This window comes from Epinephelus moara, chromosome 9 (assembly GCF_006386435.1).
Source record: "Epinephelus moara isolate mb chromosome 9, YSFRI_EMoa_1.0, whole genome shotgun sequence".
In the NCBI taxonomy this organism is placed as follows: Eukaryota; Metazoa; Chordata; class Actinopteri; order Perciformes; family Serranidae; genus Epinephelus; species Epinephelus moara.
Window position 1 is genome coordinate 2,095,426 of NC_065514.1, and position 20,624 is coordinate 2,116,049.

General features: G+C 42.3%; 1 protein-coding gene across 1 annotated transcript in view; it reads left to right on the plus strand.

The window, feature by feature from the left end:
- pitpnb (phosphatidylinositol transfer protein, beta) overlaps positions 1-20,399 on the plus strand; it is a 35,941-nt gene extending 15,542 nt beyond the window's left edge. Inside the window, exons 3-12 of the mRNA XM_050053922.1 lie at positions 444-589; positions 2,380-2,471; positions 2,692-2,699; positions 4,356-4,430; positions 6,251-6,334; positions 13,622-13,699; positions 13,801-13,905; positions 14,269-14,391; positions 15,214-15,300; positions 17,704-20,399. Coding sequence (XP_049909879.1) covers positions 444-589; positions 2,380-2,471; positions 2,692-2,699; positions 4,356-4,430; positions 6,251-6,334; positions 13,622-13,699; positions 13,801-13,905; positions 14,269-14,391; positions 15,214-15,261 — 759 coding nt within the window. The 3' untranslated portion in view covers positions 15,262-15,300; positions 17,704-20,399. The remainder of the gene's footprint in view (positions 1-443; positions 590-2,379; positions 2,472-2,691; positions 2,700-4,355; positions 4,431-6,250; positions 6,335-13,621; positions 13,700-13,800; positions 13,906-14,268; positions 14,392-15,213; positions 15,301-17,703) is intronic.
- Positions 20,400-20,624: the final 225 nt, after the last annotated feature.

Consider the following 20,624-nt stretch of genomic DNA (forward strand, 5'->3'; position numbering starts at 1 on the left):
ATGATGGATGTAGTTCCTGTAAGGTCAGCTGCAGGGAAATAAAAGGATATTTTAAAGCCTTAATTTGAGTTTACAACTCACTGCCATCTTAATGGATCCAGAAATACTTCATCAAGGGACAATTAAACACCAAAACACCACAATTTGGAGGCTCGTGATCACACACTCTTACATAACTGTTTTAAATACAGTATATACTCTGTGAGACATGTTTAAAAATAGAAGTCTGGGCTTTCTGAGTAGCCTTAAATACAGTGGAGGAATCTCCTGTGCAGCAGCTAGTAGGTGTTCGTGCTGCATCCTTGAAGCACCTGCCTCGGCTTCAGGGACCTGCTCAGTCTTTCACTCTTTGCCTGCTCCAACAAATAATGACAGGATTTGTCCCCGTAGTTTGAGGCTGTGTATTCACTCTGTGTCGTCTTCTCTCTTCCAATGTCTCACAGTATCAAGTAGGGCAGCTGTTCTCTGTGGCTGAGGCCAGCAAGAATGAGACAGGAGGAGGAGAAGGCATCGAGGTGCTGAAGAATGAACCTTACGAGAAGGACGGCGAGAAGGGACAATACACACATAAAATATACCATCTAAAGAGGCAAGTCTTTGAAACGCATCAGACCGTCAAGGGTGGACAACACGAGCTGGATACTGTCAGGGAGAATTTGTGAGGTGTAAAGAAACATACGCCGGATAGTGGAGGCAATTCAAAGCTCAGTGATGGGGATGAAGAGACAGGAGAGCATCTGCTGTCTCAAACCACAGAATTGAGGCAGCACCTTTGTGTCAGTCACAAACTGGCACCCACAATTATTTTTATAAATAACCAGCGTCACAAAGCAGGCATTTATGGCATTGTTAGCACCTTTCTGCCAACACCCCGGACACGTAACCTAAGTAGGTAAGGCACATAAAACCTGGAGCGCTGGCAACAGAAACATGATCTGAATTTTTTTTTCCTCCATCTGGACGTGTTTGTTTGGATCTCAGGCAACAGACAGCGCCTGCTGCCAGCTGTTAAATCTGACGGTAGAGCTGTTTTGGCAGCGATCTGAGGGGAGACATAAGGTGGTGAAGACTACTCTGTATGCAAAAATAAGAAGCCATTTTTTACCTTTCAGTATATTCCTGCATGATGCTCTCCATATTTCAAAGTGATGACTAATTCAGGAGTAGCTTTATGAAGTCAGACGCCATTCAAGGCCTCACTAACCTTGAGGTTGCGTTCATTATTATGGGACAATAAGGCACTTGTTGCAAAGTAGATTCCCACTTCTTACCTCAGATAATTTGAGGCCCTCCTCTTTAATCAGAGGTTTAATATCTCAGCTACATGCAGAGTTTCTACAAAGCAGTACAAAGACAACTGGAGCTTGTCTGAAGTCATCTGAGTCCCTGTCAGGTGTTTCCTCTTTTGTCCACCCTTTCTTTGTATTGTGTGACTGGTTCTTTGATACAGCAGGAAGAGGTTGTTCTGAGTTGTTTTGGCAAGAGATCAACGAAAAGGAGACGTCATTACAAGCAGAATCATAGGTTTGGTAAAAGGTTTTGATGAGCGCTGCCCTCTAATAGTTACTAAATGTTAGTCGACCACAAAGGTCATTAGTCGGCAAGATTTTATTGGTCGCTTAGTCGCAGAAAAAGAACAAAACATGAAACTATCTTGTCAGAATAAATCCAAACCTATATGACTGGAGCATGTGTGACTTTACTTTGAAAGGACAGACACAGGAAGTGTCCACGCTCAGCAGTCAGACAGGAGTCAGGTTAATCTCCAGGGCTGGTACCTGCGGTTATTCCACAGGCTAGGTAATAACATGTCGGGCAGGAAATCCAAAGTGTGGGATCATTTTGAGAAGGTGAAGGACGAACCCAAGGTGATATGTAAACTCATCTTCATTGGTCGACTACAAACATGACGTATCATCTGAAACATGGAAGTAGCTACATGCCCATTAGCCCACAGCGTCATTAACAGGCGGCTCGCTCAGTGTGTGACGTGCACTTGTAGATAAAATATAGGCCTATATTAATGAAGGTTCATTAGTACGGTTTTGTATTTCTCTGTAATGTAGCACAGTGTTAACAATGTTACTGATACTATTCTTTCTCACACCTTCAACTCAAACCACCAAAATACATCATTTAATCATTACATTCATATCAGAAACATGCAGGAGACTAGTCCACTGATGGACTATGATGAGGACTGTTGGTCCACTAGGAAAATCCTTAGTCCGGAGCAGCCCTAGTTTTGATTTAGCTCTGAAGATGTAATTTTTATCTTTAACTAGGCACCACAAAATGGCACACGCCTGACCTCTGGGTGTTTTATTTATAAAGGACCATGTGTTTGATTGTCTGACTTCTTCTTTTCTCCCACTGCAGTAAAGTCCCAGGTTATGTGAAGATGATTGCACCAGAGGGAGCATTAGTTTTTCACGAAAAGGCTTGGAACGCCTACCCGTACTGTCGCACAAGTAAGTTCATGCTGAAGAGTTCACTACAAATCTTGCATGATATGATGAAATGAAAAGGTCATAGCTGCATGTGATCTTGGCTTCATTTAAATAGATATTTTATCTATCTAACACATGTATGCACTTTTCTAAATGTTGTTTTTTGTTTGTCAAAGATGATAAATGTCATCCTGACTTTTATGCTAATGCTTTTTCTCTCTTCTTCCCCCTTCTCCTGCAGTTGTGACGGTGAGTTGTCAAATTTCTTACGTGTTTTCTAAGACCTGGTCACACCACTCAGTGAAACAGCAAAATGTATCTGTATGTCTTTGAGTGTTTGGAGCTTGATGATGTAGTAACTACTCGCAAGGATAGCTGGCGAGCTGATGACAAACACGACATCCAGCCAGCTCTTTTCTCTGTGCTGGATGGTGTACAGCCTTTGGCATTTTGTTTTCTCAGGATTGAATATCATTTCATTCAATAAAGAGTCCTCCATAACTCAGCTGGACCATCTAACTGGTCTACTGTCCTTGTCCCAGTATACAAGCACGGGAGGGGAATCCATTTATTGAGCCAAGTATGTGCGACTCCTCTACGATAGGTGGAGATATGCCCCCTTTCAGCTTGTTAGTATTGGACCTTTTTCCTGTTGACCTATTACGTCACAGACCAAACAATGGACAAACAAGTTAGCTACGGTTAGCTAGCTGCTAACTGCTACCATGGTGGACAACTTTACAGCTCTGTACATTTGGTCCGTCCAAAAAGTCACAGCTCTGGATGTAGATTTCTCCATGTTGTTACCGGCTTCTTCTTCTCTTACACATTTAATGCTATTGGACTTCAGGGTCAAAGCCCGGGGCGGAAACTGTGGAGCATGCTCAGAGCGCCTCGGCCAGTCACATGATCTGGGTGTGTTAGTCTGACTTTGAGAAATTAGATTTAGTATGATTTCAGTCGGACTAACATGTTTACATGGATTTTAAAAGTCCGGTTTTAGTCGGACTCTAAAATCATGTAAACGTACTGATTGTCTCCCCAATCTGTAGATATTTTTGGGTGCTGTTCTTCTTTTTGAGTTAGCTGCTAACTGCTATAAGTTGCTTTTTAAATCTCTCGGCAGTGGGTTGTGCACACAACACGTCGCCAAAGCGTTGCACTCGTCTCCCTCCTGTGGCCTATGCTTTTTACACAGCTGGGACTCAGCTCTGTTATGACCTCCGCTGCCGGCTTAAAGGCAAAACAACTCTATCCCTTAATTCCGTGATTGTACGTTCTATACAGAACAGTGAGGCGGAATAACGGCGCAACATTCCCAGCTTGAACAGACTGTGTAAAAGGGGCTTCTGTTTCCTCAAAGGTCGGGTCTGTCAAGACAGCTTGCTTTTTGTCAAGGGTGCATATTTACATTTCAAAGTTCAGTTCATTTAAATTTGATGCCTGTGAGTGGAAATAACTGATCATAGAAACAAATTGAATTGCACTTAAATTTTGCTGTGTTAGATACTGGTGAGACTGGGCCTTTACTTTTAATTACTCACAATAATACACAGATACAACTGTGTGAGATCACTATGTGTCTTTTGATAGTATTTTTTCACAGCCTAGTATTGTTAAACGTTACCTGCAAGCCGACTGCTGCCGCGAGGATCTTAAAATAGATGAGAGCTGAGCAGTGCAGCATCACTTGTGTTGTTTCAGTAGAAACATCTGATTGGTTAATTGGATTTAGCTGCAGGGTTTATGTACACATCTCTTCCATTCATGGTGTTCTCTGTGCCGTTTGTGTCGGCTGAGATCAGCTGCACTTTATTCAGCTCTGCAGTGTTGTCACCTTTTTAAGACTTTAAAAACTAAAGGCCAAATGTTAATTGTTATTGTGTGTTTTCTCCTGCCTTTCAGAATGAGTACATGAAGGACGACTTTATGATAAAGATCGAGACGTGGCACAAACCTGACATGGGAACAATAGAAAATGTAAGTGAGCAGAGGACGCAGTGTGGAGGCGTGTTGGTGTCAAAGAGGAACAAAAAAAGAACGGTCAATATTGAAGCAGCAGAGGCCGAGATATCCTCACACTTAGACTCCAGTATTAACACTGCATCCTACATTTCCCATAATGCAATGTGAGAGCGCTTTTCATTAGACCCTCCCTGTTTGATACAAACTACACGTCCCCAGTTTATAATGCAGGTTTAATGCTATCAATTTGAAGTCTCCAAGACCAAGCAGAGATATTTATTATTATGGAAGCACAAAGGCGACTTTATTAAAACGATCATGTTAACTTGAAAATAAAAACGTAATTCCAAAATCGCAAATAGCTATATATTTGAGTAAAAAAAAAAAAATAATAATAATTTTTTATTTGAGTTTAAATCATTGCACAAATTAAAGATAAAAGTATATTTTAATGTTGCATTTTAATTCTCAAATTTAAATTAACATTTGAATAGTTTCCACCGTACAGGAATTTAAGTCTTTGAAAATGAAACGTCAAATGTCAAATCATCATTTTCAAATTGTTAACAAGTTGCATTTTCAATTTAATTTTCAAATATGTGTTTGTTTGAGTAAAAAAAATAAAATGAAGATGAAAAGTAATCCAATTTGCAGTTTTATTTTCCCATTGAAAAAGTTAAATCACAATTGCATTTTAATTTTGTGAGTTAAAAATCTTTGTACACACGTTAGATAGATTTTATGTTGTATTTTAATTTTCAAATTTAAATTAACATTTAAGTATTGTCCACTGTATTTTTATTTCATTTTACTTTTCAAATTTTTTTTAACTTTCCTTTTTATTTTCGAAATGCAGTTTTAACATATCCTGTGTCAATGCGGATCAGTTAACACACTGAGAGAGGGAGAGAGATAAAGAAAAATGACAAAAATAAATAAGTAGATAAATAAAAACAAATACATAAATAAAAATAAATTAAAAAAAACCTATACCCACATATAAAAAAATAAGGTTCTAATTCTGTCCATTTCCAAGGGATGGCTGTGAAAATGGGGCTACAACAAAACCATAGAGACTGAAATAAAATAATAGATAGATAAAAAGAGTAAATAAAATGCTTGCAGCAGTTTGGCTTCACACATTGCACGTTACACTGCAATATCTGGACATTGAAGAGAACACAGTGGAGAAAAAAGAAAGCTTAATAAATAAAAAGTTAAGGATGTTCCTTTAAGTAATTATCTTAACAAATCAAATTTTAAATAACTTTAAAATTTTGTGCACCAGACAGCGGGGTACAACTTTGACAGTTAAATGTCAAACAATGTCATTATTTTCATTTTAATAAATCAAAGAACGTCTGTATGTGAAAAAGGAAATGCAAATTGGATTATTGCATTTTTGTTTTATAAACATTCACATGTGGAAATTAAAATGCTGTTGTGGAATTAAATGTTAATTTTCAGGTTAACATTATCATTTTAATATAATCTCCTACAGGCCTCCATATATTGTTCTCACAGACTTAATAAAAAAGCCCCAGTGTGAAACAGGTGGAGTACCCCTTTAATTAGAAACAAAAAAACACCTTAATATGTTGATGCATGTTCAAGAGACAAAGATCCAAGATCCAGATCACCTGTGAGGATTTTAATTTGAATCTCATTTGATTTACACTCAGGACAGATTTGAATAAAGTGTCTCTGTGTTACCTGTCTGCTGAGCTGAGGTTTACCTGCTCCTCTGTGTGTGTGTGTGTGTGTGTGTGTGTGTGTGTGTGTGTGTGTGTGTGTGTGTGTGTGTGTGTGTGTGTGTNTGTGTGTGTGTGTGTCAGGTCCATGACCTGGACGAGCAGACATGGAGGACTGTGGAGGTGTCTCCCATAGATATTTCAAACAAAGAAGAAGTGGCCCCTGGGGTGAGTTGCTCCTTTCTGAACATGAATGACCAGACACCACAGCCTGATGAAAACATATTTACAGCAGGATGTCTCCACCCTGAGGAGGAGCGTGGTCAGACAGGTTGACTCAGAGTGTCAAAGAATCCATGCAGCCATTTTATTGATTCTTTGCCATGGTCCATAAAGCCTCACTGAAGTCTATGAATTATTTTACTCACAGTAAAACGCTTTAAGTTGGCCTGGAAGTTTATGTGAAGATGAGGACTGGCGGTTGTTTGTTCACTCACTTTTTACATAAGATTACAGAGTTAACAAACATTGGTCAGCATCTCTTCTCTGATGGTTTCCTACGTGTATTTGCCTTCATACATCTTCATACAGCTTTTTATTAGTCACACGATCACAAACTGTGTGAATCATGGAGCTGTAAAACATTCATGTAATCAACACCAGCTCTGAGCAGATGTTTACGATGGGTCGTGTTCCTGTGTTTAACAATGGTCAGAAGAAAAATAGTTTTTAATTATGCACATCAGAAAATAATTCACTAGTTTTGTGAAATAATTTTCATTCTGAGTGGCATTAAAAAGCCTTAAATCTCACGTGCCTAAAGCTGGAGGAACTCTGTGCTGCGTTGGGTCCGTCCTTCTGAAGGACATGAGCCTGGAAAGTCCTTGAAAAGTCTGTAGATTTGATGTCGGGAACCTTGATTGAGGGTCTGGCATCATGCTTGCACATTTACTGATCCACACTCACTGATCCACACTCCATTTCAGTTGGTGGCATTGACTGCTAACTGCCATACGAATCAAGTAGAAGCAGAAGAAGTGTGCACAGTGGCGCGTCCATTTACTCACATGGAAGAGCAGGCAGCCTGTGTACAAAGGCTTTGTCCTTGCTGCAGTGGCTGCGGGTTCGAGTCCAACCTACGACCCTGTGCTGCATGTCATCTCCCCTCTCTGTCTCTGTCCCCTCCTCACACTAAAATAACTATCTTGTTAATTATAGTTTTTAAAAAGCCCTAAAAAGTATCTTTAAAAAAAAGAAGAAGAAGAAGCATGCACAGTAGGAAAGAAAATGGCGACCTCACGACAGCAAGAAGAGCTCCTGTGTTTGCTGTTTTTGCTGAACAACAAAAAATGTTCGACTCTTTGACAAGAGTGTGAGCAGGAACGGCCGAGGTGGACTAAAATTCATATCTCTGTATTTTCAGGCTGACTGGCGATACTCAATACATATATATTTCGGTATTTTCTGCGAAATGGGCTTCATGTTAAGTTACAAGTCAAAGCTACATTTGAGACGTCATACATAGTTTTATAAAGACAGACTGGGATCAAAATAAAATGCAAAGACAGGGATTTTTTCCCCAAATATCAGGGCTGTACGTTAACTTTGTGCACACAGCTCTGGAGCTACAGAGGTTTAAGGGTTTGCAGCTCACCACACTAAACTATAACATGACTATAAAAGGATCAGGTAGGCTTGAAACATTAAAAATCTTTGTGGGCGGAGTTAAAAAGTTGTTTTCCGTCTGTCGACCTTTCAAATGAATCTAGAGCTGGAAAATGATTTAAATATTTGAATCTTATTGCTGCACAGAGCATCAACAGAGAGGCCGAGGGAGGGACGGAGACAGAGACACTTTGTCCTCGTTATACTTGTCTTGTGTATGAAGACATCTGTCACCTGCATCCAGGCGCTGTCTCACTTAGCCATGTTTCCATCAGCCTGTTTAGATGCGCATCTAAAAGTATCACATCGGAAAGTTATGATGGAAACGCCAAAATTCAAATTAAAATCCCCTGATTCGCACAAACTAAAATAGGCTCGCTTTAGCCGGGTTTTGGTTGATTTACAAAACGGGGGATGGAAACAGTTATGTTCGAATTAAGTGTGACGTAGCGCACCTCTCTCCATGGTGATATCCACACTCCAGGTCGGGAAGGCGGTAATGCATTTACAAGCTGGTTGCCAACCGCCAGAAAACGTAGAAGAAGAATNGGTTGATTTAAAAACGGGGGATGGAAACAGTTATGTTCGAATTAAGTGTGACGTAGCGCACCTCTCTCCATGGTGATATCCACACTCCAGGTCGGGAAGGCGGTAATGCATTTACAAGCTGGTTGCCAACCGCCAGAAAACGTAGAAGAAGAATGCGAGACTTGTTTTGTTTCCGGTTCTGCGGAAAACTCACGCAAGTTCGTAGTTTTCACCAAAGTCCGTACATTTAATGGAAACACACAGGATTTAAATTTCTTTTAATGCGCATTTCCCAATGATTCAAATCACTTTTGGATGGAAACATAGCTGGTGTCACACAGTAGACTACAACTACCAAGAAGAACGGCGACGCGCTATGATCATAGCTCGTGTAACATACAGACCGATGTCTGTAGACTAATGACCAGACGGATTAAACAGAGGAGCAGCTCTGTGTCTCTCTGAGTGTTGATGGAGAACTTTGTGCAGAGTGAGAGAGGAGAGATGTACACTGGTGTGGCCTTTATAGTAGATAAAAAAAAATACGTACAGCAACCGCACATCTTCTCTTAAATTGTCGTTAATGCATAGGATCATCTGGCTGCTCAGTACAGCACGTAGATGTTTGTTGCGCATCACCCCACTCACTGTCTCCCCTGAGTTTCCTGTTGCCTTCACGTTCTGCTCTCAGTAAAAACCAAATCCATAATTAATCATGTTCCACATCCACTTATTGAGACAGCTGTCTCTCCGTCAGCTGAAATCAGACCATTAAGACGTGCATGAATACCCACTGACACTTCATCAGTGAATGTCTCTCATGTGTTGCAGAAACTTTGCAGAAAGTGTCCCTTCAGCTTTCTCGCTGTGAATCTCAACATGTGCCTGTATCCCAGTCAAACGCTGGTTACTGGTGTCACAGTGTCCCAGCAGCTGGTTCATTATTCACTGCCTATGGGGCAGCTCCAGGGTGTGCATTATCCATTCATTTATCTTTGTATATGACGTCATCATCTGTGCCCATTCAGCTTAGAAGACACTTTTTCTAACGTGGAGTTGTACGGCGGAAACAGCATGAGAATCCAGTTGGACTGTGTTTATCAGTTCAATTTCAGTTCATCAGCCACATGTGATTTGATGTGGGATTCATTGGGATAGGAAACAGATGAAGTCTTATACTGAGTTAAAAAGTATTTCACTACTGGAAAGACGGTCTTTCTGTAAAACTGGACTGTCTATGCAGCAGAAAGACACTAATACTTTAAAAATCTGAGAAAAGGGACTGTTGCATTCTCTCTGGTTTAAGAGATAGAAAGCCTACAGCTACCAGGTTGAACTGCACAGCACCAGTTAACACTCCTGCTGTAGGTGACGTAAGGCAAACTTGTCCATTTGACACAATGGCAGCTGGCTGGCAACAAACGATCTCGTATTACAGTTAAACCGGGTACCAAAACCAGTTATTAAACGGGCCCTGGGGCCAAATTATTGATAAGCTCTGAGGTTAACGGTTCTGCAACCCATATTGGAGAAATTCAGATATATTTCTTGTTTATTTTAATGACGTAAATGTTATCTCGTGTAGTTTTTATCTCATCAACTCCATTTCTCTCTCCTTCCTTTTTTTTTTTTAAATCTTTTTTTGTTTTTCCTTATCTGCTGTGTGGGTCCAAGGACCAAGTATGTCGTATGCTGAAAAGCCTCTGAGGCAAATTATGATTTGTGATATTGGGCTTTATAGATAAAATTGAATTCCAAATAATGCTGTTGCAGAATGTTAATTTGTAGCCCTTTTTAAACAGGAACTGTGTAAATTTGCAGGAAAGCCCAATCAGTCTTTTTTCAGCATTGGCAGTATAAAAACAAAATCGGGGAGTGCAGCAAAATGCCGCCTACCTACTTTTGTTTATACANCTAGCTGCTCGCTAATTCCTGCTATCAGCTGTTTCCTGTTTATCCACTGCCAGTGGCTCGCACGTGTGGCGTCATCAACAGCTCCTCCCACAGGTCATCAACAGCCCCTCCCATTGTGGAAGGCCACCTCGGTCTGTTTAAACTAAAAGGGTTCCACCAATATGTCTACCCTACGAGGTGGAGAATTGGGCACCTCGGATCAACTCGCCAATCCGGCTCTGTGTGTCTAAACGCTCGCAGCTTGCCGGCAAAACAGCCCAACATTCACGGGAAATCTGGCAGTGTAAAAGGGGCTTATATTTTGTAGTTACATACACAGAAAATGAAGCATTGTTAGTTCTGCTCTTAATTTAAAAAAACCCAAAGGAACTGACAAGAGTATCGTTCCTGTATTGAGTGAAAGGGCTGCAGACGGCAGCAGCAAAACAGGCTGCAGTGTAACAACTCAGGGCATGTTCCCATCGCCAAGTTTCATCCATTAACAGTGTTTTTTTTTGCCACTGACAGGCTCAGACTGTTATAAGTTTTTGACAACACAGAGTTACCACTAGACCTTTTTTTAAAGAGAAAGACAGCCCTGAAATCACCGTCACCAAACCCACCAGACTCCATTTAAATAAACAGTCATTTTATCATCATTCAACACACTTCATTCAAAGTCGACAGAAACCAAGTAAAACTCACAGAAACCATCTTGGTTCATCTCTCAGCTGTTCCAACAATCGCCAGCTCTGGTTTGGTTGAAATTAACCCTTAACACACCCAGTTAAATGTGACAACATGCTGCCTCTATACACACTAATATGACTGTTTATTTAAATGGAGGCTGGTGGGTTTGGTGACGGTGATTTCAGGGCTGTTTCTGGTTAAACACAACAGATCTTACTCTTTAACACAAAGCTCTATCTCTGTAGGGATCCTTTCATAATGTTGTCAGACACTTAGAATAACAATGTGAGCCTGTCAGTGACAAAAACAAAGACTTTTAGTGGTCGTAAAATGATGATGCACAAATGCCCCAAGAGGTTACATTGCAGCCTGTTTTGCGGCTGCTTGCTGCAGTGGTCTCACTCAATACTGCACCAATTTAAAAAATTATTGTTCCCATTAATCACTTCAGCACAAGAGCAGGGTAAAATAGGGTCCAGGTTGAAAAACACCAAAGTTACCCGTTAAACCCTCTTACCAGTCCAGTCGTGGGCGCCTGTCAGTCACTTAATACCTAAACCATCATGTCGCCCGTGGTTTAAAATCTTAAAGGAGGCATTAAGCCATTTTCATCCAGGTGGGTCACAGCGTTTCTTACACCAGCTCCTGTTCAATAATGACTTAAGTGGATCAGCGTTGAGGCCCAGGCTTAATCTGAATGTCCATCTGCTCCAGGTATTCAGCGCTCTTCCCCAGCACACCCAATGGATTAAAACAGCACAGTGAGCCTTGAGCTCAGCGGTGGGATTTGGGGGTTGTAGTAAAAATACTATCTTGTGGTTGCTGATTCAGTGTTCCTGGACGGGAGTCTGAACACGGCCTGGAAGGGTGCAGTCTGACTAAACAGTCACATGGAATTAATTACCACGAGCCAAGAAAAACAGCTCCTGTTTTCAGCTTTGTGACAGTGTTGTTTTGTCTTAGTTCTTTCAGATGATCAAACAACATTTAAAATGGTTTATTCATCCTGATCAGTAGGAGGATATCTGAACGCTTAGAGTCCCTCTCTGTTTTTCGTCTTGCTCGTTGACCTTGATGTTTGAGTTTCACTGTGCAGAATGATTCATGTGCAGTTTTTTTTGCATTCATCTGCTGAAGACAGAAAGTTCCTCTGTGCTCATCTTGACTCTGAGTCTAAGACATGGATGTATGAACGTGATTTTGTGGCCAGCCAATCATGCTCTAGTATGTGCTTACATAAGTGTGAGGCTTCCAAGTCACACACACGAGAATATATTTTTCAATAGTTGCAAGTTCAAGGTCATATACTAAGGATTTCTAAATGAGGGAGAGTAATAGTAGATGAAATGTAAGCGTGCCGGCGATACCCACGGCCTGAGGCATTATGTTTTGGGTTTGTTAGTCTCATTCTTGTGAACAAGATATCTCAAGAACACCTCGAGGGAATTTCTTCACATTTAGCACAAACGTCCTCTTGGACTCAGTCAGTACGTTAACATGCACAAGGATAGCTGGCGAGCTGAGGACAAACACAGCATCCAGCCAGCTCTTTGCTCTGTGCTGGAGTGTGTACAGCCCCTGGCATTTTGTTTTCTCAGGATTGAACATCATTTCATTCAATAAAGAGTTCTTAAGAAGGGGGACAAAAATCGCTCCATGCCTCCATGGATTGCTGTTGGGACAACAATCAGAACAGTTTATTGAAGGGACATATTTGTACTGTGCAGTCCTGTCTGCTAACCATTAGCTTTTTATGGAGCAGAAAAGGTTAAATTAATATAGATGCTGAAACACAGCTAATAAGCTACGAAAGCTTCTATATTTTGGCTCTTTCTCTTCAGCCCTTTTTACACAGAGATCCTGCAATACTGCCACATTGACGACCTTTAATTATGCCGACTTTATTTCTTTACTCAGAACCAAATAACGCCAGTATAAGGTGTGACGAGTGTAACGTCGACATCTACTGTGACATATAACATATGTGTCAACAGGCTCCTGGACTGCATTCAGTGCGTTTATATGCACAGTGAAGTGGAGCTACAGCTCCAGCTGGACGAGGACATTTAACTGGTCTACTGTCCTTGTCCCAGTATACAAGCACGGGAGGGGAATCCATTTATTGAGCCAAGTATGTGCGACTCCTCTACGATAGGTGGAGATATGCCCCCTTTCAGCTTGTTAGTATTGGACCTTTTTCCTGTTGACCTATTACGTCACAGACCAAACAATGGACAAACAAGTTAGCTACGGTTAGCTAGCAGCTAACTGCTACCATGGTGGACAACTTTACAGCTCTGTACATTTGGTCCGTCCAAAAAGTCACGGCTCTGGATGTAGATTTCTCCATGTTGTTACCGGCTTCTTCTTCTCTTACACATTTAATGCTATTGGACTTCCGGGTCAAAGCCCGGGGCGGAAACTGTGGAGCATGCTCAGAGCGCCTCGGCCAGTTTGGGTCTGATTGACTGTATACATGCAGGAGGAATTCAACTCCACTCACATTATCTGCGTTCGAGAAATTTGATGTAGTATGATTTCAGTCGGACTAACATGTTTACATGGATTTTAAAAGTCCGATTTTAATCTTAGATTTTTCTCTGAGGTCATTTAACGTTCTGACTGTGACCCCTCAGCACAGACTCATCGACAGTAGCAGCTGTGTTGGACAGGTGACTCAGGTTCTGTCTGTTTTCTTTCAGGATCTTAACGTTGTGTCGTCCTTTTGTTCTCTGCCAGGACTATAAACCAGAAGAAGATCCTGCTCTTTTCCACTCTGTCAAGACGGGCAGAGGACCCCTCGGCCCTGAATGGAAGGTACCAGACGCAGCAACAGAAAGCAGAGATGATGTTGTCCTGTCCCATGTTGTCTGTCCCCTGTCACTCCGGTGATTAATGTGTGTTTTGTGCCTTCACAGAACGAGCTGAAGACAGACTGTCCTCACATGTGTGCGTACAAACTGGTCACTGTCAAGTTCAGATGGTGGGGACTGCAGACCAAAGTGGAAAACTTCATCCACAGGGTAAAGCAGCACATCTATTCATCTACAAGGTCTTTGCCATTGGAGGTCATGTGCCAGTGAGGTGTTGTTTCTGCTTTGGACAGCAGAGGGAGACGTGGCCTTTTCAGTGTTTCTTAAAACTGGAGGGAGAGAAAATTAAACTGAGCAGTTGTAGTTCAGTTTGGGATGAGATGAGAGGGACAGTGGCAAAGGAAACATTTAGCAGGTGCAAATATTTAACCAGAAAAACATTCAAAGTCTACAACATGGACTGAAGGCAGGAAACAAGAGTCTCCCACCTGAGTTATTAGTCTGTAGCCCACCTATTGGTTGTACACAGCAGCAGTAAGTTTAATTTATTTATACCTTTTTATCTCTCCACAGCAAGAAAAGCGTATTTTCACCAACTTCCACCGCCAGCTGTTCTGCTGGATCGACAGATGGGTGGGTTTGACCATGGAGGACATCAGGCGGATGGAAGAGGAGACCCAAAAAGAGCTTGAGGAGGTAAATAATTGACCAGCTATCATCTCAGACTCATACTGGACGGTCATGTCTTCTTCCTGGTTTGGGTGGATGTAAGGAATGCTGTAAAGATACTTAACTTTGAACACAGGATTCAGTAGAGTTGTTTTAATCTGTTTCATGTTTACAGATACTTTGAGGCCCAGTCCACACGTAAGCCAGCATTTTTGAAAACAGGTTTCCGTCTCCGTCTAAATGAAAACACAAAAACACTTTTGAAGCGCTGTCAAGAGCACGGCAAACCAACAGGCAGCGATATCACTGAAGCAACGCATAGAAAATGATGTTGGGCAATCAGAAGCCTGATGGAAAAGCTGCTGTTAAAGTTATTGTTAATGATATAACGTCTCAAAAAAGATTTGTTACTGCTGAATTCATTTTCTAGATCAAAGTGCTGCCAAACCGCGCTGGTTTTGTGAGAGGACTGCCGTCTGACGGCTCTGTAGCACCCGCTAGTGGTGGGAGGCTGCATGACAGTTAAGCCGCCTTGTACATGAATAAAACACTAATTTGTTTAACTGACTAATATTTCTGGTGCCGACTAGCGAGCGGGCAGACGTTTAATCATGCGCGTCCCTAGTTTTCAGTGACCTAAAATGCAGTTTGCGTGTGGGTGAACAGCCAACATGCGTAGAAACAGCTACGTGTGGACTCGGCCTAAAAGTAGAGAAGTTTTTTTTTTTCTCCTGTGAATGATAAATGATGGTACAAGTGATAATTGTTCTGTTTGGACCGGACTGCCGGAGACGACTCTACACACCTGATCTACCTGATTTAACCCTTTACTCCTGAATTTCACATCAGATGCGTCAGAAGGGAGATGTGCGAGGCACCTCTGCAACAGACGAGTAGAGGCCCGTCGCTGTAGGTCAAACACTAGAGGCAGGCTGAGTAAGTCTCATCACAGGAGGGGTGGTGGTGGTGATGGTGGCGCTGCATGGATCATTCTCCACCCTTTTCTTAATTCTGCTCTCAGGCTGCTGTCTTAACTCACTCCTCCTTTTTTTGTTATCTGTCCAGTTTGTTTTTTCAGCCCCGTGTCTTCTTTCTGTTTCTAATCTTCTGTTTTCATTCAAATCATCTTCATCCACTCACGTTTGTCATCTTCACTCTCATGGTAATGTTCTCTTGCAGCTCGATCGCTCGTCTCCAACGCTTCACTCTGTGCTCTGTTTGTTTTCCTCCTGATGTTTTGTGATCGTGGGAGTAAAGAGAACCTCACTGAGATGTTTGTGGAGTTAGCTGATTCTTCTGCATGTGCATGGCTTATTGCTAACTGATGTAAATGTGAAGGGATAGATCAAATGTTTTGACGTGGGGTTTCATGAGGTACTTGCTGCAGTAGGTGGCGGTCAGGGCGCCCCCAGTTTGGAGAAGCAGGCAGGAGTACCACCACGGAAGCTCAGCAATGTACTGATGTGGGCGTGGGCAGCAGGAAGTTTATTTTAGGCACCTACAAAAATTAAAATCAGTTTAGGTGTACACTACATTTAGAATATTTTCACTGCTTTATCTTAACATCAGACTGCCAGACTCCTTTACTTTGCAGAATTGCTGATCTACTGAAACTGAACTAACCTTTTAAATGTGCTTTCACCCAACCTGTTTGTCTGTTTAGTACGGCTCATTTTTGCTGGTGGTAAAGCTGTCAGTTGAACCCTGGTGCAGGCCAAACTACCGAACCGAGACCACCTGAAAACAGACTGAGGTGCGGTTCGCTTGAGATGTGAAAGCAAATGAACCAGCCACAGGATTTAATTATAGCAGACGTATTTGAAGTGTTATTTCAAAAACTAAACCACCTATAAATCCATCTGCTGATCCTGACAGTGATCTTATAACTCATCAGTATAAGGCCATCTATATAACCTATTTACGCTAATCATTTGGTAACCAAACACGTGTGCACATCAGCGCGAGTGTTCTCCCTGATCAATGAGTCAGACATGTTAGCACTGCTGTGCTTTGATATGACTGTGTATTTCGTCAGTTCATTGAGTCCATTAAAAAGTGTGACAGCGATCTCACAGTAATAAGCCCCGAATCATTACCGTACACTCCCTTTTTTTACTCCTTTTCCTGCTGTCACTACCATTGGTCTTTATTGTTAACACGTGGTTAATATGGTTCGTTTGGGCCGGTGTAAAAGCTGTGAGTTGAACCCTGGTGCAGACCAAACAGCTGAACTGTGACCGCTTGAAAAGGCGCAGACGTGTCCAGTTGCCTCTCTGTTAGCTCTGCTAAATTTGTGCCAAATTTGTGCTAAATTTAGGCTCTTATGTCTATTTTGCAAGTCTGCTTTCTGTGGTTGGCTTTGGTTGGCTTTGGATGGCGATGGCGTGTGGCTGCGGGTCAATCATCAGGATGAGGAAATCAACTCACCAGTCTGTAAACTCTTCTTCTGCTGACTTCTGATAGCTAGCTAGGTCGAGGTTTTCAAACGTAAATGTCTAACATCCTGTGAGCCATCGTACAGGTGTTGGATAATAAACTGGATGACCTTCGCGCTGCATCACTTTCCAATCAGGAACTTTAATGTCCTTTGATTGACTGAAACTTGGCTAAATCCTGGAGAGCTCCATTCAACCAGGAGGCTCTTTTTTATACGCTGATGTGACAGAGCAGAGGACTCTGGGAGAGGAGAGGAGGTGTGTGCTTTACGCTGTGACAGTGGGAATGTGAGCTGCTGTCATGTTCCTGCTGTGGATCTAAACTAACAGCACCAGAGTCTGTGTGGAAGTGGACTGAGACCCAACTTTTCAAGTAGTCTCAGTTTGGTTGTGTTGTCTGCAGCAGGGTTCCACTGACAGCTCTCACACCAGCTTAAACGAACCGCACTAACCGTGCAAACTGACCCGAGTTTGTTTTAACCGAACCAAACAGGTTAGGTGTGAAGCACCCCAGTGTGGAGGCAGCAGTGACCAACAGCTTCTGTACTCTGAAGTGAAATAACTGTTTTTGTCAGAGGAGTCTGGTGGCTTTAAAGAGAGCCTAGATAACGGCTTCAGTTCCCCGTCGGACAGGACTGTCTGACTGCAACACTTGAACTTATATTGTCTAAAATACGTTTGCTGCTGCCCACGTCCACAGCAGTACATTTCTTATTTTCTGTGGCAGCACTCCTGTCTGCCTCTCCAAACTGGGGGTGTGCCAAGCGCCATCTACTGTAGGTAACACACTGACTATGGATAAGTACCTCACACAACCCCACTCTGCACTGTCCCTTTAAACACCTCCTGAAGTCTTCACCACCAAACTTACACACCAACCTTCTCTCTCTCTCTCCGTCTCCAGCTGCGTAATAAAGGTCCGATTCGAGGCACCAGTGCTGCTCATGAGCAATGAGGCAAATCAACCAAACCCTGTCATGATGATGTCATCAGAGACACGTCCACCACGATGAGGAAGTGGCCCTGACGTCGACCTCTTCTCTTCCTGTCTCACATGATTCATTGGGGGGTTTGACAAGATTGGTTCAACAGTACTGTACAGATTCTACCCCAATCACAAGCCTCCTGTTCACAACAGAAAAACATGGTTTTGCATACATATAAAAAGAAAAAAAAAACTCTTTGCACAGAACGTAAATTGCCTGATATGTAATTGTTAGTTGATTATTACAATGGGCTTTGTTTTTATTCAGGTGTGTAAACCGTGACTCAGAAAGTCAAGCCTTTTAAATTAATTAGAATGTTGTTTTTATGTAAACAGGTTCCCACAATAATTGGTATCAGACTTTAGCAGGTATTGGACCATTCACCCCCCCCTCACCCCTTCCTGTGTATTATAACTGTCTGTCTCTACTTTACTCCTCGTCTCTCCTCTCAGTATCGTCTATATTCTTGTCCTGGTATAAATGTGTCTAGATCTCGTCCCCTCTTTGTCTCGCTGTCCCCTCTGTCTGGCAGTCGGTCGCGAAAACTGATGTTTTAATTTCTTCTTATAGTTTAATTTGGAGGCTGATGCCTGTTTAGGGTTCAAAGCAAATTTCATGCATGATGGATAAACTCTGCTATCGTTTCCCCCCGCACACATTTGGACATGCACACCAGCCCTCCTCCTCCTCCTCCTCCTCCTCCTCCTCTGTCACAAGTGCATGTGGACAACAGCAACTCCTCGCTAAAACTGTCATTGCATGTCGCTGCAATGCAGCTGCGCTCAAGCGGACTGTTTGTGTTGATTAGAGAGAGTCTGTACAATACAAGTGTGTGTGTGTGTGTGTGTGTGTGTGTGTGTGTGTCAGTGTGTGCATCTGCGTTTGTGTTATCAACTGCCTTCGCTCTTAAAGGACTGTCACTCTGGAGACGGAGAAGCTTAATATCGAGGCTCCGTGCGTGGCGCCCGCGCCCCACCGCCGGCCCGTCAAACTTGCCTCATGCTGTCGCTGCATGTTCTTTCTCCTCAGCTAGGGCTTTAACTGGAGCGCCCCCACAAGCCTCCACTCTTCTTCTTCTGTTTTTTTTTTTAGACTAAAACAAATGAGGATGAGAGTCTGTGCGTCGCTGCGTGCATGAATCTTTTTTATATTCTCCTCAAACTACCGCTTCCTCTCACCTGACAGAGCAAATGGGTCCAGGCAGATCTGCGATGTTTGTTGTGGTTTTAATTTTTATTTTCAGCGTGTATAGTGGTTCTTTTTTTAAAGCTTTTCATCTACCTTAACTCAAAGTATGAGGTCAGTCTAGTTAAGGATGAATCTCTCTGGCGAAAACATTTAGACGGTTGTCGTAGCCTTGATCTGAACAGGTGGCGTCCTCGTCCTGCTCTCTCCTGCATCTCTACTTTATGTCTTTGCGCTGCGTCGAGCAGTTCATCACAGCGAGAGCTCACATCTTTATTTTGAGCGTACTGCAGATCCCGTCGGGCTGTAGGTGGTGTTTTCTACGATCATGACGTAGCTTAGTGCAGTTACCCAGCTGTGGTTGTGTATCGGATGAGGTGTGAGTGTCTCTTAGGTTTCGTCGTGACCTATCTGTGCGTGCTGTGTGTGGACAGGTTGTAAAGAGAGTTATAAGTGTACTTTATAATTATAGAAATGGACAAACTGTACATACAAACACTGACTTGAATGGAATATTCGCAGCGACTCGGCGCTGTCAGGTCTATCATTCAGCACTGCTAACTTTAACGTTGTGAGAGCAGCTGACGTCAGCTCTGTGGACAGTGTGTGTGTGCGTGCATGTGTGTGTGAAGTGGAGCAGACTGTCTACGTGTTGTTTAACCGTACCTCATCCATGCTTATGAATGTACAGCCGGGAGACAGATGTGTCAAACTATGCAGGATGTTTCTGAGCTGCAGGACCTTGTTTCACACCTGTACAGGCATGACATGGAGCCGTTACATCATCGATACGCGAGGGGAGATTTACGAAAACAAAATTTGGATCTGCATGCTCAACACTTCCTTTTCTTTCCTTTCTTTCGTCTCTGTGTGTTTGATCAGGACATCAGTGCTTTTGAGAAGCTCTTGAACTGCATCAGACAAGAAGGGAAATCCTTTCTCAGAGGGCGGCTTCCCCTCAGAGTCAAACTGGAGTCAGCTGGACCTCAGACTAAAACCTGAGGAGTGAAAAGCCTGACTGAGTTTGACGATGACGGGAGTCGGCCCGTAGACTAGAGTAGGCTGTGTGATGTACAGTTCTGTAGCATTACCAGTGATGCCAGCCAGGGTATGACTGTGAGGGGAGGGATAGAAGCTTAGGGAACAGATGGAGTCCAAAATACTGTTTTTCTTTTATTGTAATCATGAATAAGCACTTGCAAAATCTACTGTTTTTTTTTTTTTTCTTTAATGTTTTGTTTTTGAAAGACAAAGATTCACAATGTATTCAATTTTCTCTTTTCTGATAAGGCAACATTCAGGGGAATTAGTAGTGAATGTAAAACAATAGTTCCTTTTTTTTTTTCTTTTTCACGGCTTCACGCTGTGACAGAAGGTCTAGACAATGGAACATAACAGAATATCTAATAAATTTGAACAAATAAGAGAATCAACGTGCTGTTTCCTGTTTTGTGTGTGTGTGTGTGTGTGTGTGTGTGTTTGACGTCTGTCTCTCAGAGAGTGTTCAGTTTTATAATACACTTTATTAGGTACACCCTGCTAGTACCAGGTGGGACCCCCTTTTTAATTCTTGGTGTCACAGATTCAACAAGGTGCTGGAAACATTCCTCAGAGATGTTGGTCCATATTGACATGATGACATCACACAGTTGAT